The 17668-nt window shown below is 44.5% G+C and overlaps 2 protein-coding genes across 4 annotated transcripts in view; both read right to left on the reverse strand.

Moving 5' to 3' along the window:
• Positions 1–2558: 2558 nt before the first annotated feature.
• On the reverse strand, positions 2559–6432 carry LOC124111416 (uncharacterized protein DDB_G0282077-like). The gene is made up of 2 exons (XM_048386479.1): positions 6363–6432; positions 2559–3379 (listed from the first exon to the last, which is right to left on the reverse strand). Exons 1-2 carry the CDS (start codon positions 6430–6432, stop codon positions 2559–2561), a joined length of 891 nt encoding a protein of 296 aa, XP_048242436.1.
• LOC124111423 overlaps positions 5576–17668 on the reverse strand; it is a 50359-nt gene continuing 38266 nt past the window's right edge. For all 3 annotated transcript variants that reach the window (XM_046471122.2, XM_046471121.2, XM_046471120.2), the window contains exons 6-14: positions 17014–17216; positions 15572–16035; positions 14500–14654; positions 13509–13723; positions 12611–12837; positions 11364–11522; positions 10788–10917; positions 10295–10394; positions 5576–10048 (exon numbers count right to left, since the gene is read on the reverse strand). In XM_046471122.2, the coding sequence (XP_046327078.2) occupies positions 6462–10048; positions 10295–10394; positions 10788–10917; positions 11364–11522; positions 12611–12837; positions 13509–13723; positions 14500–14654; positions 15572–16035; positions 17014–17216 (5240 nt within the window). In that variant the 3' untranslated portion in view covers positions 5576–6461. The remainder of the gene's footprint in view (positions 10049–10294; positions 10395–10787; positions 10918–11363; positions 11523–12610; positions 12838–13508; positions 13724–14499; positions 14655–15571; positions 16036–17013; positions 17217–17668) is intronic.

A 17668-nucleotide genomic window follows, 5' to 3' on the forward strand; every position in this document is an offset into this window, starting at 1 on the left:
TGACAAACGGTTCAAAGAAGGAGAAGTATCAAATGAGCTCTTTAACAACACCTTAACTCTACACCTGTGTCTGGTGTTCCATGAACCAACACAGAACAACCAGACCGTCAATTAGTGCCATGTGATCTTCGAGTAGCTTTGCAGCAAAGCAGTCTCTGTATCCGAATCTTCAAGAGGTTTTTGAAATTTTGGCTACAGATGGCGTAAATTATGGGGTTCAAAGCACTGTTTAGGAAGTGTGATGGCAAATACTGAACCCCACAGCCTCACTAGCTTCCTCAATGGGCCTTTATACATTGCCGTTTACGTCCGCGATACTCCAGGTTCCTGTTATAGGAGGAAAGGGACGACTTGAAACTGTCTCCCTCTGACGTAAGTGTCTGGCCCCAACACAGACTGTTGATTTCCTTTTAACATCAGTTTCACATTAACAAGGCAAAATAATGACAGATGGTCATTTATGGAGTGGATGCCGATGCTTGACGTTTGTTATTCTCTTCAAAATGTGTCGTTATAAGCTGTAAATTTCTTAAATAACTCGTCAATCGAGATTGTTCGTTACGCAAAGCGCCATGTTTGTTCCCTGAACAGCGTGTATTCCTTGGCTTCAAACAGTTGATTCTGTATTTAATCATATCCAAATGTATGATAATGTATTTTAGTGACCTCAAATATTTTTATTGCTTTTGTTCATATTTTTTTAAGATTTGGCAAACTCGGAACTATTTCGTAAGTCACAATTACAAGGGGTGGTGAAACGTCCCTGCGTGTTTCAAGGTTTTATATTTGTAATGAATATTTTAATATTCAAGTAGACAACTACACAAAAAGTAAATCATAAATAGGATTTTCCATGTGTCTTGTGTCATGTTTTCCTCATCGAGCGACTAGGAAAGGAGACATTTTCAATACCAGTATCTGACCGTGACTTGTGAAGAGTGCTTATTTTTCTTTTGATTAATATTGTTTGGTCGCTGCTTCAAAATATACAAATTTCTTCCCTGAAGGGGAAAGTGGGTGAACAGGAAACGGGGACGATTGTGGTGCTGACAAACCTAGAAACATAATCAGGGCGTACAGGGATTCGAACCCGCAAACATAGGTTTCTGGCAAGCCCAAGGAAAGCAACTATGCACAACGAATTGCTCCCTTAGAGGAGCTGGCCATCTCAGTCGCATATTACATATTCAACGAGCACGTATGTGGGAGAGTAGGGCAAGACAGGCGTTGCTCAAAGTGGTATGCAGACAGTCGCGTATGACACATTCAACGACGACGTATGTGGGAGAGTAGGGCAAGACAGGCGTTGCTCAAAGTGGTATGCACACAGTCGCGTATGACACATTCAACGACGACGTATGTGGGAGAGTAGGGCAAGACACGCGTTGCTCAAAGTGGTATGCAGACAGTCGCGTATGACACATTCAACGACGACGTATGTGGGAGAGTAGGGCAAGACACGCGTTGCTCAAAGTGGTATGCAGACAGTCGCGTATGACACATTCAACGACGACGTATTTGGGAGAGTCGGACAAGACAGGCGTTGCTCAAAGTGGTATTCAGACAGTCGCGTATGACATATTCATCGACGACGTATGTGGGAGAGTCGGACAAGACACGCGTTGCTCAAAGTGGTATGCACACAGTCGCGTATAACACATTCAACGACGACGTATGTGGGAGAGTAGGGCAAAACACGTGTTGCTCAAAGTGGTATGCAGACAGTCGCGTATGACACATTCAACGACGACGTATGTGGGAGAGTCGGGCAAGACAGGCGTTGCTCAAAGTGGTATGCAGACAGTCGCGTATAACACATTCAACGACGACGTATGTGGGAGAGTCGGGCAAGACAGGCGTTGCTCAAAGTGGTATGCAGACAGTCGCGTATGACACATTCAACGACGACATATGGGGGAGAGTAGGGCAAGACACGCGTTGCTCAAAGTGGTGTGCAGACAGTCGCGTATAACATATTCAACGACGACGTATGTGGGACATCTTCCCGAGGCAAGGGAGTTAACTGACTATAAAAGTCCAGTTTCCACCCTTAGTCTTAGCCCCAATCTTAGCCCCAGTCTCAGTTCCAGACATAGTCTTAGCCGCAGTCTTAGCCCCAGTCTCAGTTCCAGACGTAGTCTTAGCCGCAATCTTAGCCCCAGTCCCAGTTCCAGACACAGTCTTAGCCCCAGTCTTAGCCCCAGTCTCAGTTCCAGACGTAGTCTTAGCCTCAATCTTAGCCCCAGTCTCAGTTCCAGACACAGTCTTAGCCCCAATCTTAGCCCCAGTCAGTTCCAGACACAGTCTTAGCCCCAGTCTTAGCCCCAGTCTCAGTTCCAGACACAGTCTTAGCCCCAGTCTTAGCCCCAGTCTCAGTTCCAGACACAGTCTTAGCCCCAATCTTAGCCCCAGTCTCAGTTCCAGACACAGTCTTAGCCCCAGTCTCAGTTCCAGACGTAATCTTAGCCCCAATCTTAGCCCCAGTCTCAGTTCCAGACACAGTCTTAGCCCCAATCTTAGCCCCAGTCTCAGTTCCAGACACAGTCTTAGCCCCAATCTTAGCCCCAGTCAGTTCCAGACACAGTCTTAGCCCCAGTCTTAGCCCCAGTCTCAGTTCCAGACACAGTCTTAGCCCCAGTCTTAGCCCAAGTCTCAGTTCCAGACACAGTCTTAGCCCCAATCTTAGCCCCAGTCTCAGTTCCAGACACAGTCTTAGCCCCAGTCTTAGCCCCAGTCTCAGTTCCAGACACAGTCTTAGCCCAAATCTTAGCCCCAGTCTCAGTTCCAGACACAGTCTTAGCCCCAATCTTAGCCCCAGTCTCAGTTCCAGACGTAGTCTTAGCCCCAATCTTAGCCCAAGTCTCAGTTCCAGACACAGTCTTAGCCCCAGTCTTAGCCCCAGTCTCAGTTCCAGACACAGTCTTAGCCCCAGTCTTAGCCCCAGTCTCAGTTCCAGACACAGTCTTAGCCCCAGTCTTAGCCCCAGTCTCAGTTCCAGACGCAGTCTTAGCCCCAGTCTTAGCCCCAGTCTCAGTTCCAGACGTAGTCTTAGCCCCAATCTTAGCCCCAGTCTTAGCCCCAGTCTCAGTTCCAGACACAGTCTTAGCCCCAGTCTTAGCCCCAGTCTCAGTTCCAGACACAGTCTTAGCCCCAGTCTTAGCCCCAGTCTCAGTTCCAGACACAGTCTTAGCCCCAGTCTTAGCCCCAGTCTCAGTTCCAGACACAGTCTTAGCCCCAGTCTTAGCCCCAGTCTCAGTTCCAGACGTAGTCTTAGCCCCAGTCTTAGCCCTAGTCTCAGTTCCAGACACAGTCTTAGCCCCAGTCTTAGCCCCAGTCTCAGTTCCAGACGTAGTCTTAGCCCCAGTCTTAGCCCTAGTCTCTAGGAACGTTTGGAACCCGGTCGAGGTGCGCCGATGTAATCACTCCCCTTTTCATTTAACCAATGCATAAAAAGTCAAAAATTCTCGACAATCCGACATACTGATGATGTCAAGTACGCGTCAAAACAAGGTGGCACTTTTGGTCTCCCCCGCCGTGATATTGCTGGAAAAGCCAGTCCATTCTCCCTCCTCTGTATCATTGTTTGTTTGTTTGTTGTTTAACGCCGAACTCAGTAATATTCCAGCTAAATAAGGGTGGTCTGTAAAAAGACTTGAACAGACAAGCCAGGGATGGACGTAATGAGCATCGATCCACGCCACACACAGCAATTTTCCAGATATTTGACGGCGGTCTGTAAATAATCGGATCTGGACAATCCAGTGACTGACATCATGAGCATCAATCTACGAAAGTGGAATACGATGACATGCATCAACCAAGTCAGCGAGCCCGACCACCCGATCCCGTTAGTCGCCTCTTACGACAATCATGGGTTGCTGTAGACCAAATCTAGCCCCGATTGTAGCCACGTATGGTGATCAGAAGCAGTCAACAGTGTGAACTTTATTACAAATATACAGGAGATGAAATAAAACGCACATACATCGTCTAAGGCGCGCAATTAGCTGTGCAGAGTTGCGTCCCTTGGGCACGCCAGAAACCTATGATTGTGGGTTCGAATCTCGAGATGTGAGATGGCGGTAATTTACAATTGAAATTTGAAGTTGCGATGCCCCATGACACTACAGGAAGTCAGATGATGTGGTTGTCTGTGTTGGTGATAAATCACTCACGATACCAGTGGGCGAGTCCATCCGTAGATTATGAAAAACATCCTGGTTCATGGAAACGAACGATGATTCATTTCCCGCCCAGTCGTCTAAGGCGTAGCGATTCTAACCCGGATTGTATCCATGTATGGTGATCAGAAGCAGTCAACCGTGTGAACTTTATTACAAATATACAGGAGATGAAATAAAACGCACATACATTCTAATATACTACTACAAAATGTCACACAGCTTCAGACATAAATACTTAAAGAAAGGTATATGTCGACAGTGAAAGGGTCTTGTATTTGGAGTTATCAATTACCCTCTCGACTGAAAGTATTTTCTCTACGAGGACGGAAAATGTTGAGACACAATCTATCGTTTCATTTCACAGCTGTTCACAAAAACCGGATAACGTCACGGATACAGGATGGTCTCGCGATGAAGGCAGTGTCAGATGTAACAACTAAATGTGTTTCCACCATATCGGAGTGGGTGGATGAGTTGTTTTCCGCCGCTTAGAACAGCATCCTGCTATATCGCGGTGTGTCCGGCTAGAGCGTGAGAAGGGCCATAAGTTATGCATTGTTTGATAGTTTGGTATTTCGTAGACGTTGACGGATAACAACATATACGTTATATCGTTCTCAAGCAAAGTAGACACAATTTATGGATAACAGTTGAATTAATTGAGGTTTCGGTGTACCTAAAACTTCGATTTTACATTAAAATAAAATAGTTGGTATACATAAATTGTGTCTACTTTGCATGCCAGCGGTAAAAGGACCAATACCGAAACGTCCCTCTTTAATACAGTAAATTAAAAAGTTGTTATCCATAAATTGTGTCTACTTTGTCAGGTCACAGACGTGCAACAGTAAACCCAACGAGCACGAGCACAGTGTTGACAAACCTAGAAACGGGGCGAACCGGGATTCGAACCCACCATCATACGTTTCCGGGATGCCCAAGGGACGCAACTCTGCACAGCGAATCGCGGCGCCTCAGACGAATGGACCAGTCCTAACTTCCAGCCATATGAGAACGATATTTATATCCTTATCGTTATTAATTCATGTTCAATCATTGTCGTGGATATTTGTAATGCTGGGTAGCTATTTCACACATGTCTTGGTCTGTGTACAACACTTAGAGGATCGTGTATACGTTGTTTCTGTGCTATTGAAACAAGTAATCCAGCCTCAACGGTGTTGACACTGCTTTGATGCATTGATCTCACCACTGGTTCGTGATATGCTCAGTAGGGGTATGGGTGGCCCAGTCGTCTAAGGCGCCGCAATTCGCTGTGCAGAGTTGCGTCCCTTGGGCACGCCAGAAACCTATGGTTCGAATCCCGGTTCGCCCCGATTAGGATTCTAGGATTGTCAGCACCATTCCCGTGCTCGTGGGTTTCACCGAAGTGGTAAACGTCTAAGACCTGCATCACTTCCGGATTTCCCCCCACATTTAGCTGACACGCCGTGAAATAACTGGAATACTGTTAAAAGCGGCGTTAAACACAACTCACTCGCTCACTCACTGATATGCTGAATATGACAAATCTAATGGTTCCATAGAATATCATCAAAACATATCTTCCCGGAAGAAAGGTAATCCCTTCTACTTATGTTGTAGGCGAGTTATGTGGTCACAAACATGTGTACATTCTGTGAAGACTTACTGTTGATTATTGTTAAGCTTTTCATACAACTGCACAGTACGCCTGGCAAAACCCCTTGTCGGGAAAAGAAATTGTGTCCGTTTTGATACACTTTCAGTTGAAGGTGTTGGTATGCATGTATTCTTGAGTCTTATGCACCCTATAGTATAGGCAGATACATATATACCCTCGTTTTGGAACGTTGGAGCGTTTGAAGATCAAGAAGGAATTATTTACTAAATCGTTGTCCACATAATTTGTGTTTTCTATTTTTGTTGTGTATGCTTTGAAGGACCACTGCTACACCTCCCTATTTCACGCACATTACTCTTACATCACAGTTATGTTTTCTAAATATTTTATAGGGACGGTCGGGTAGCTTTGTGATTAAAGCGTTCGCTCGTCACGCCGAAGACCCGGCTTCGATTCCCGATATGGGTACAATGTGTGAAGCCCATTTCTGGTGTCCCCCGCCGTGATATTACTTGAATATTGCTAAAAGCGACGTAAAACCGTATCCACTCACTCACTCACTAAACATATCATACTTTTGAAACAGTCTCTATCACAGTTCTTATCAAAGTCATGTCTATGTTCACAGTTCACCGTGTGAAACATCTTTTGAGAATATCACTGCATAGTTCCACTCAATCCTCTTCGTCTTCATCATCTGACGAGTCTGGTTTCTCCCCAAACATATCCTCCCCTTCCACTTCATCAATCTGAGGCTGGTGGTCCCGCGACATGAGTTTCAGGATTATGACATCACTTTTCTCATAAAGACCAAAGGCAATCAGCTCTCCACCCAGAGCCACATTGCAACACATGATACGGGTATCTGGTGTGAAGACTGCCATGACCGTGGCCTTCTCGATATCCCACACTGAGATGTCTCCTGCAAACACGATAGCCCTCTTCCCATCCCCGCAGGTGAAGATCTTGCTTCCAACACCAAATCTCAAACCAGAGTAGCCTTTTATTTTACGGAGGGAATTAGACTTCATAGGATCCCAAACATGGAGCTCATCTGGGCCTTTACCTATCACCACTCTTTCAGCATCGTCTGTGATACCAAGTGCACATACGTTAGTCTCACGTTTCAGTCTCCGCTTCACCTGTCCGCTTGCACAGTCCCATAGAGTCACATAACTGATCTTGTTCTCCTCATCGTAATTTGCATGGACAAGATGACTGCCGTCAAAAGTCAACGACGAAACATGAAGAAACATCATCGAGTTCTCATTCTCAAGAGTCTGTGTGTGCGCCTGTTTCGGAATATCAAAGACACACAAGTGGTGAGCAAAGAATGAAGCAACGATGATCTTCTCGTCTCCACTTACAATGAACTGTTCGATGGCATTTTCTTTCTCCTTCTTCAGATCATCTTGTCTCTGGCGTTCTTCCTCCAACTCAGCATCATGACGTCTCTGTTTTGCCGAGTCGGTCTCTGCACGCCTGTCCCATGGACTCATCTTGGCCGTTGTTCCTCTTTTCACTTTTGTGACATCTACCATTGGGATTCCATCCATCAACTTTAACCTTTCTAGCTCTCTAAAGTTGGTTTTGATCCTGTACAGGACATGACCCGTCTTTAGGCTCCAGACCATAAAGTGAGTTCTGCTGTCTGATGGACCCATAAGATGATTTTCATCCAGCAGCATGTATTCATGCGTGGGGGCAGGGACAATGTAGCAACCGGTTAGCTTCTTGTCGTAGCGTTTTGTTTTGAGATTGTACCTCAGCACTGTTTGGAAGACTGGTTTAGCATCATCACTGACATTAGAAAAACCCCTGTCTGTGAGAATAACCAAGAAAGAGTTTCTCACAATCACAACATCCGATGTTTCTGAAAGGCCTCTCTCTATCCTAACAGCCGTTTGCAGACACTTCGCCTTGGCAATATTCCAGACACTGATGGGCCCATTGTTGATAGTCCTAGCGACGACATATCTAGGGTTGTCCTGCATTGGAACAATCTCTGCCACACCTAGACTCTTCTTCAGCTTTGGAGCAGGCTGATTAATCTTGCTGGTTAGGTTCCAGATTCTCAGTGTTTTATCACCCTTTGCTGCTGTAAGGCAAAACCTGAAGTCCAAACATGCTCCAAATGCAGACACACCAGCATGTCGTGCCAGATGTTTGTGGTCCTCAGTCTCCAGATTCCAAAGGGCAATGTCAGACATGTTGTTGTTCTCAGAGGCACAGATGGCAATAGCATGGCTGCCCATCATATTGATGTACATATCTCTGACATTGTCATGAACGCATCCACGAACACTGCGCAGGTAGTTGCCTTTCTTCAAATCAAAAATCTCAAGTTGGTGAATCTCATGAAGCTCCATATACTGTTGCCTACATGCCAATATGTAATAGTCCCTGGCAAAACCAAGTGAAACCACGGAAGACGATTTCTCAAAGCATTTCAAGTTGTGGTAAATCTTGCCTGTCTTTGCATTTTGTACAGTGGCTCTGTTGGATGATCTGAACGCATGTAGCACTTGATCCCCAACACATGTCTCAGCTACAACCAGAGATCTGTCTTTGTGAATCCCATCGTCAGGGATTTGCTTTTCACATATCTGTGTGAACGATTGTAGGTCAAAGGATCTGAACATGTTAGACCCATCGAAGAGAGCAACAAGTACACGCCCATCACTTGCCACAGTGATGTTTGCAGGGTCCACAAATTCATCGAGGACATGGACACAGATTCCAGAATTAAGACTCCAGATTTTGATTACCGTCCCTTCTGTTGTAATGGCAAGGGCATTGTTCATTCCTGTCTTAATTGTTGATACATTTGGACTCATTCCTTCTAATGTTTTAGCAACTCTCCCAGTACGAATGTCCCATAGCTTCATCGTGCAGTCCTCAGAGGTTGTCAAAGCTCGCATACCATCTGATGTTAAAGCTAATGCAGTGATAGGATCAGTATGGCCTGACAGAAGATCGAACAGGATGCCACCAGGCTCCGTTAAGCAATCAACGGATGGAATGAGACTCGGCAGAGTGGAAGACTGAGCTTGAGCAACAAATGTATGAAGGTATGGATATCGCTTACGATCTGCTGCTGTTTTTGGCAAATCTCGAGCAATGATGCCGTTTAAACGACCAATCATCTGTGAGGCCAACTGACGTGGTTCTTTCTGCAGAGCAACACCCGAAAGGTGCAATGTGTCTGAGAGAATCTTAAGTTCAGTATCATTTGGTTCTTGAAGCAAAACACTGGAGTATTCTTCGAGCACGGCACGGAGAGAGGTTCCACATAGTTTTGCTAACACCCATTCAAAATTGCACAAGGTTTCATTTTTGAGCAATTCCATCTGTTGAGATCTGACAAGGTGGTGTGGGAGTTCATTTATTTTCCGCAGGTTGTACACTCTATCGGACCCATCATGTAATGATTCCTCTGGTTCATAAAACAAAGGCTGATCTGATACAAATCTGAGCACTCCTCGATCACTACCAGAATAAGGTTTGGGTTTACCGACCCATATTCCCATGAAGTACTCAGCAAATGCTTTGTGGTAGGATGGTGCTTTGTCCTTTTGTTGTAGGTACCTGTCATCGGCTGCATCAGCGAACTGGACATGGGACCAACATAGTGTTTTCATGTTGTCTCCTAGGCACTCCATTACATATTCTGACAAGTCCATCTTTAATCTCGCCCAAACCAGAGGAGGCAATCTTCTTCTTGACAAATTGAACTGTCCAGCAACCTCGTCCATGACTGCATCATCCAAAGACAGAACATCCTCCATCTCGTTACCGGTAATTCCATTTCTGGCAGCCGTGATGTAGCCCAGAGCCCTTTTCACCAAAGCCTCTCCGTGGTCTCTCTCAAGTCTCCCAAACTTGATTGTTGCAATCTTCTTTACAGTTTCCGGTATTTTAACCATCTCGGAAATCATATATGAAGTCCATGTCTGTGATTCTCTGTAAGCCATTTTAAGAAATAGTGGTGTTGGGGCTTTAGCAAAGGCATCCAAGACGACATCCATCTGATGCTGTGTGAGATTCCTGTTGCCTTCATTCAGCCAGTATTCCAGGATGGCGATGGCATCGCCTGTCGGTAGATCACCGATTTCAAGCAAACAGTCCTCTTTGCCATTCAGAGATTTCTTGAGAGACTGGAAACATTCGAACTTGTCATCGGGAAGAGTTGAGATGATCACATGGACGTTACTAGGCAACTCCTTCGGCAGCCAGGACATCTTCCTCCCATCATGCTCATCTAAAGGGTAAATGAGGACTTTAAGTACAAGATGATATATAGCAATATTATGGTGAACATTTTGGCATCATTGCCGGGAACATTGCCAAGCCATATTAACTCAAGGTGCAGAAAAAAACTAAATAGATTGTAGTTTATAGTCAATAAATGCCAAACAATATGTTCAGCTTGACTAGTAAAACACTTGGGAGAGTATATTCGTCTTCTTTACATTGATTTGTTATAGTTGAGAAACAATTACTCCACCTAAAAGTCTGTCCACAGCATCTAGGAAGATTACAAGCGGTTTCTCTGTTGTGATTTGGCTGATTTTGTAAGCAAAGTCGTTCACAAGACCCTTGTACTCCTGAAACAGACCACAATTGATCAATAGATGTTATGCCTGTCCAAAGTCCAATAGTGAAACTATGTGACAGACGTGCATATAGTAGCATAATTATAGTAGTGCATATTAAGAAGGGACGTCATAGTCAATTCTATTATCTTCGAATCTTTGAAGTAGGAACTCCCATCCAACCTCATCATGAAGGTGGCTACCTTTGAGACACATGACATCTGAACAAGCTGTATCAGTACCCCTTGTTCCCAAGCCGACATAGATGTGTTAGTATGTGGTCTCAATGGCTTTCAATCATTGGTTGAGATCTGCCTAATTTCTAGGCTGTTGACAGTCGATGGCTGCGTTTCACAGATATATTTCTTTCTATATGTATGAATCGAAATGAACTTATTTCTCTACCGTTGGCACATCCTTATAGTTGGCCCCTGTGATGTGACACAGCTGTAGACAGATGTCTCTGAGTAGCGTTCGGACATTGGTTGACCTTCGTGTTGCTCCCACCGATCTCACCAATACCCGGGTGTCGAACCTTTAACAAAATATATACGATCAAAATTTCTATTTACCCAGCTAATCACATTACATACTGTAGCTAGCGTTACATTGTATTCCATCTCTTGAAATAAATATTTCATTAAGAAAGTACAATTACAACACGATACTACATCACCACAGAGAGGCCTAGACGCTCCTGAAGATATGTTTATCCATACAACTGTATTTATTTCTAAACAGGGGACATGGGTGGCCCGGTTGTCTTAGGTTCCACAATTCACTTTGTAGAGTTGCGTCCCTTGTCCAAACCAGGAACCTATGACTTTGGGTTCGAAAGCCACCTTGCCCAAATTGTTTCTAGGTTTGTCAGCACCATACCGTGCTCGTGCGTTTCATCAAAGTTAACCAAATCAGCGTTAACTCAACTCTAACTCACAAAAGCAACCTTATCCTGATGTTATTTTAAATAAAGACTCTTACTCCTTCATCCACTTATGAACATCTTTGGCTGCTTTGGCCAAAATAGCTGACTTGCCAGATCCGGTTTTCCCGAAAATCACCAGGGGCGTATTGGTTTCTGACCGTACGTAGGATTTTATCAACTGGAGTATGTCTTTCCGGCCATGGAATTTTCGAACTCTGCAACATCACAATAATAGATGAGAATGAAAATGAGCTCATAATACTACACAATGACATTCTTCGTTCTCCGGGGGCAGCTGCAAGATAAAATCTCTGTTGATGTGGCGTAAAAAGATAATCACTAACTCTATCACCGTGGAACCTAAATAGAAAGCATCATCGAGTGTGCTCTTTCTAATAAGAGCGTTATACGATTCTTGCTCAAACGTTGATTGAGCAAGGGTACAACATTCCAGAGCTCAATAAAACATTGAATATGGAGGACATATGGGGACATTTCCACATTTGACACATCCGTGACCAAAATGAGGTCTGATATAAATCCCTATTTTGCCTTGTACCACATGTTCCCGTGGCTTTCCGGGTGAACAAATAACGTTCCATGTGTTTGTGACCGGCCCCAAGGGTGTCATCACTATCTGACAGTGATCCATAAACACATGCACACTGGTATCATCATATTTCATTCCTAAACAAATCTTTAGTGTTTGTGACCGGCCCCAAGAGTGTCATCCCTATCTGACAGTGATCCATAAACACATGCACACTGGTATCATCATATTTCATTCCTAAACAAATCTTTAGTGTTTGTGACCGGCCCCAAGAGTGTCATCCCTATCTGACAGTGATCCATAAACACATGCACACTGGTATCATCATATTTGATTCCTAAACAAATCTTTAGTGTTTGTGACCGGCCCCAAGAGTGTCATCCCTATCTGACAGTGATCCATAAACACATGCACACTGGTATCATCATATTTCATTCCTAAACAAATCTTAAGTGTTTGTGACCGGCCCCAAGGGTGTCATCACTTTTTGACAGTGATCCATAAACACATGCACACTGGTATCATCATATTTCATTCCTAAACAAATCTTTAGGATATGGTCGGAATTATACAACGAACTCTGCTTTAAGCTGAGATTTCTGATGAGAATACAAATGGTTCTGTCGCATTTATTTAACTAAAAAATAGGTGATACTTTAGAGAATGGAATATATTGTGGTATACGACGGGTGTAAATGGCTTATAATCAAGACATCCAAAGTGTAATATCGGATGGATGTTTAGATTCCTTGCCTCTTGTGACAGGTCATCACGTGCTGAGAGACTTCTTCAAACAGGTTCCTCAGAGCCTGGTCCGAATGGTCCTCTTCTTCAAATAAGGTGGTCAGTTGGCGCTTCACCATGTCATAAGTCACCTTACAAACGCGCTCCAGATAATTCAAATGGTCTCTGTTATGGGTGGTGGCAATTCCTCCTGCTATCCAGTTCAACTCGAAAGAATAAATGCTGCCTTCGTTCACCTGTGCCCAAAAGAATTGATCATTCATTTATTAGGATTTCAAAGCTATTTTCCATTTCTGGTTGAATGATTGTATCATCTTAGGAAAGTAAAAATATCCAGCATTGTCTTTGTTTGTTTGTTTGTTTGTTTGTTTGTTGTTTAACGCCGCACTATGACGGCAGTTTGTAAATAATCGCAACGGACCAGGCAATCAAGTGATCAATATTATGATCATCAATCCACGCAATTGGAATACGTTGACCCGGATGTTCATGAATCTCCAGCATTGTTAGAGGTGGCGGGTGTAATACAGGATTGATCACAGGATGCTATCATTTACGTACGACTAAAGAAACAGCCAAACATTTGTTAATCGAACGATTTCAATAGGAACATCACTGTCCACAAACGAGATTTTACTCTATTGGCTTCGTATAACCTGTCCGTATCTATATTCACCCTTAACATTTAGACGTCATTAAATTTTAATCCCAGATTCGCCTTGATACTGTTTCCAGTTTGTCAGCACCATACCGCACTCATGGGTTTCGCCTATACGGTAAACGCCTCCAATCTGCATTACCTCGGCTTTCCTCCCACATTAAGCGGACACGTCACGAAGTGAAACCCTGTCCAAAGCTGCCTTAAACCATCACACCTCACTCACATGACGTTCTGCCCTGAACCTACCCTCTTGCCCACAAAATCCTCTCTAATGTCCAGCATCTTGCTTCTGGCTTTGGTGTCGATGGCGTCATTGTTCTTGGGGCTGACATCGATGTATTCCCCCACTTTAATGTCGGTGAGGTGGTTCTGGAGCCCCAGAAGTGTCCGCTTGTAGCACACGGTGTGTAAGGGGGAGTTGTCAAAGTCGGCGAGAATATGTTCCAGCTCTTGTTCCAGCACTGAATCAAACAAAGTGTGAATAGAGGTCGCTACACTTACACACAAACACTTACTTTTAGGTGTCCAATGCTACCGGCATGGAAGGACATGCTTACCATTTTTCGCGAACACCTGGTGTCATCCCTGATTTTCTGTGATCCATTCATATAACTTTGGCCACTACTTTGCCTTTACTGCCCGAGACTGATAATTCTCTGGCGTTAACGTGTTATTCCTATCATATATTGCGTAAGATTTTGAAGATTCAAGAAATCCATAGGTCCTTATTCTTTTCTGCGTCCAAATACCCCAAACCTATTTCATTATGCCCAATGATATGAACCGAGTAGGAGCTGGCAATATACTACCCTTGAAAGCTGTCAATAACGAATGATTTTTAGGCAGATTCAGTAAACTACTTTTATAACGAACACGCTTATAACGAACTGTTTTCTTGGTCCCGGACATTGGCTGTATATATGCTTATAACGAACCACGGTTATAACGAACTAAAATTTGTGGTCCCTTTGAGTTCGTTATAACCGTAGTTTACTGTAGTAAGTAATAGTGAATTAAAATTAGTTTCGTTTGATATAAAACACATTAGCTGAACTAGAACCTGCTTTATGGATCGGGTGGTCGGTGACTTGTGTGACTGCGAGTCATCGTAACGGACAGCATTGATCGTTGTTCATAATATCAATCACCGGGTGACAGGGTTATTAACAGGTGCCGGTCCTAAAGCTTTGGATATTACTGAATGTGGTGTTAAACAACAAACAAAGATTATACCAACATGAGGTAAAGTACTTCTCCCTGGCCTCCTCGCAGACCACGTCCTGTGAGAAGGTCTGCAGGACCTTGCTGAGCTTGTTGGCGGTCGTGATCCAGCTGTTCCTCGCGGCCTGGCGCCTTGTTCCGTCTGTCTTTGCGATGTCCTTGTACACAGAGCTACAACACGTCCACCGGGATTCGTATCAACAACTTGGCAGTGAGTGTGTTTGGCCTAAATCACGATGTGTTACCCTTGTGTGATAGGACAGCCCCCAGTTATATAGGTCCTGTACATTTACCAGTTTCGTGACACTGGTATGGTGCAAACGCAACGAGAAACAAAAGGAGGGCCTATCTGGGTTTCGAACCCACGATAATAGGATCCTGACACGCCTAAGGGAGGCAACTGTCTGCAGGTCTCGTGAAATGGCTCTGGTATCTCATTTCTGTACATGGTAATCATTTACCCATAAATGGCAATCATTATTTGATGTTATTAGTTTTGTATATTTGCGTTAAATATCTTGTTTGTGTAGCAGCCATAAAATTTCAGAGTCCCGTGATGGGATTCGAACCACGGACCTTCTGATCCGAGGTCGGACGCCTTGTCCACATGACCAAAGAGGTTAACCCTGTCAGCAAGCTGACACGATAAGGATGTCATCTGTGGGATGACTCCACGCCCTGCTACATTTGGTAACAGCAAGTGAGAGTAATACCTACGCCAACGTACGTCCCGAGTGGATTCTGATGAGGTAGAATAATCCTCGAGGACCCTGTGCTTATAACATTTAAGATACAGATCGCGTGGAGCCAATATATAGTGCAAGGATCGGTGATCACATACTTGGATCATTGCTGATACTGTGCGTGTCTTGTCCCAAAATTGTACTGTTGCTTGCATGGTAAACAACTTTTAACAGTTTAGATGTTTAACAGTATCTGTGTCAATACAGATCGGGATTTTCATGCGATAATTTTCTTTTCAGTTTTACATGTCACAACAAAGACACAAAATAATACAACGTGACCACTAGGAAAAGTGGGAAAAGTCAGCTAGAAGCGACGAATACACCAATACTCATGTCACCCACCTAATCCTCTGTAAGCGGTACACGGGTGGTTTTGCGTTTTCATCCAGCCGGTACCACTGTGTGAGGCTGTCAACATCTTGAAGCTCTTCCTCTTCCTCCCTAAGGGCCTTCATAAGCAGGCCCTCTGCTCGGATGACACTCGCTTTTCTCTCGAATATCAAATCCCCAAATACATCGTCCTCATCCTCATCCATTTTCTTCCCACTCTCGCGCCTGTCAGCAGTATCTCTGCTCAGTGTCGTGTCTGGGCTCTTGACAGATACCCCGCTTGAATTGGCCTCGGCCTCGATCTGACGCTGTTTCTCTCGTTCAACGCGCGCCGCTTCCACCTCCGCCATCTTGGCTCTGATAGCGATCACTTGACGGTCCGTGTACTCTGTGGCAGCTTCTAGAATCACCTGGAACTCATCCGCAGGAATCTCTGATGGCACGAGGCTCTGGCCATACTTCTCGCCCAGGAATATCTGTCATGGTAAACACGCTTAGGTAAGTCAGTAACTCGTGCCCAACATAGCAACACGTTTTTCATGTGATATGTTAACACTGTCATTCTGATTACATCACGACAGACCCGTGAAGATCCAGGTTAGAATAGGTCTTCAGCAACCCATGCTTGCCATAAAAGGCGACCATGCTTGTCGAAAGAGGCGACTAACGGGATCGGGGAGTCAGGCCTGCTGACTTGGTTGATGCATGTCATCGTATCCTAATTGCGTGGATCGACGCTCATGATGTAAATCACTGGTCCAGACTCGATTACTTATAGACCGCCGTCATATAGCTGCAATATTGCTGGGTGCGGCGTTAAACAACAAACAAACACTCAATATCACAACACTCTTATTTCAATGTTCTACAAATACATCTGAATTCAGTGGTAGCATAAACGAAAAGTACTATCGAAATATATTTCTCTACCAACCATCCCAATGCATGGATGAACTGTTACAAAAACGGCCTTAATATATGAGCTGCAGCTGGGTATATGTGGTGCACACTCAACTTTTTAAAAACGAAACTTTCGTTGACGAGTCGCTTTCGTTAACTGTGGCGGTAGGGTAGCCTCGTGTTTAAAGCGTTTGCCCGTTACGACGAAGACCCGGATTCGATTCCCCACAAAGATACAAAGCCCATAACTGGTGTTCCCTGCCGTGATATTGATGGAATATTGCTAAAAGCGGCGTAAAACCTTACTCACCAACTCACTCACTAACTAATCACTTACAATTTACTGCCTCTACAATCAACAAACATCATCACTCGGTCTTTCAACACCGTACCCGTGCTCTTGGTTTTCGTGGTAAACGTCTAACACCTGTATCGTTTCAGACTTGCAACTACATGAAGCTGACACGCCGCAATATAACTGAAATATTGTTAAAAGCGACGTTAAACCAAACTCACTCACTCACTCACTCACTCACTCACTCACACATCCGTACCAGGAAGTTTATTCCCATTGCATTGTCTTTGCAGTCTTCAATGTAGTGGGAACAGACTCTGGGGATCAGATGATCGTCTGCCGTGGCGTCTTTCAGGCCCCAATGTAGGTCAAGCACGTGAAGCTCGTGCGCGTGACGCTTGCAAAACTCTCTCAGGTCGGGCCATACCTGTTCCATCAGAACCGTCCGCTCAACCTCGCTGTCTGAAACACGTAAATCGATGTGTCTGATCATCAACTGAATGTCAGAATAAAGTTCACAAATTCAAATACCTATGCTCCAATAATTCTCATCGTCCCGAGGACACGCCAGAAACCTGAGATCGTGGTTCGAATCCTGGTTCGCCCCGATTATGTTTCTAGGTTTGTCAGCACCATACCCGTGCTCGTGGGTTCACCAAAAGTGGTAAACGTCCAAGACCTGCATCAGGTCGGACTTTCCATCACAACAAGCTGATATGCTGTTCTGATAAATATATATCAAAGGTCATTCCTTGACACTACCTCCTTGGTCTAGAGGTAGAGCGTCCGCCCGGATACCTGAAAGTCCGGGGTTCGATCCCCGACCGCGTCATATCAAAAGACGTTAACAGATGGTAACTTGTTGTTACCCTGTCTAGCGCTCGGCATTAAGGGGCTAAAACAAGGACTGGTCG

This window comes from Haliotis rufescens, unplaced genomic scaffold (genome assembly GCF_023055435.1).
Source record: "Haliotis rufescens isolate VD_foot unplaced genomic scaffold, xgHalRufe1.0.p SCAF_6, whole genome shotgun sequence".
NCBI lineage: Eukaryota > Metazoa > Mollusca > Gastropoda > Lepetellida > Haliotidae > Haliotis > Haliotis rufescens.

Excerpts from the sequence above, each read along its gene's own strand:
- LOC124111416 (XM_048386479.1), bottom strand. The coding sequence starts at position 6,432 with ATGTTTCACACGGTGAACTGTGAACATAGACATGACTTTGATAAGAAC. Across the intron at positions 3,380-6,362 it reads TGATAGAGACTGTTTCAAAA|AGACTAGGGCTAAGACTGGG; the intron begins GTATGATATGTT and ends AAACGTTCCTAG.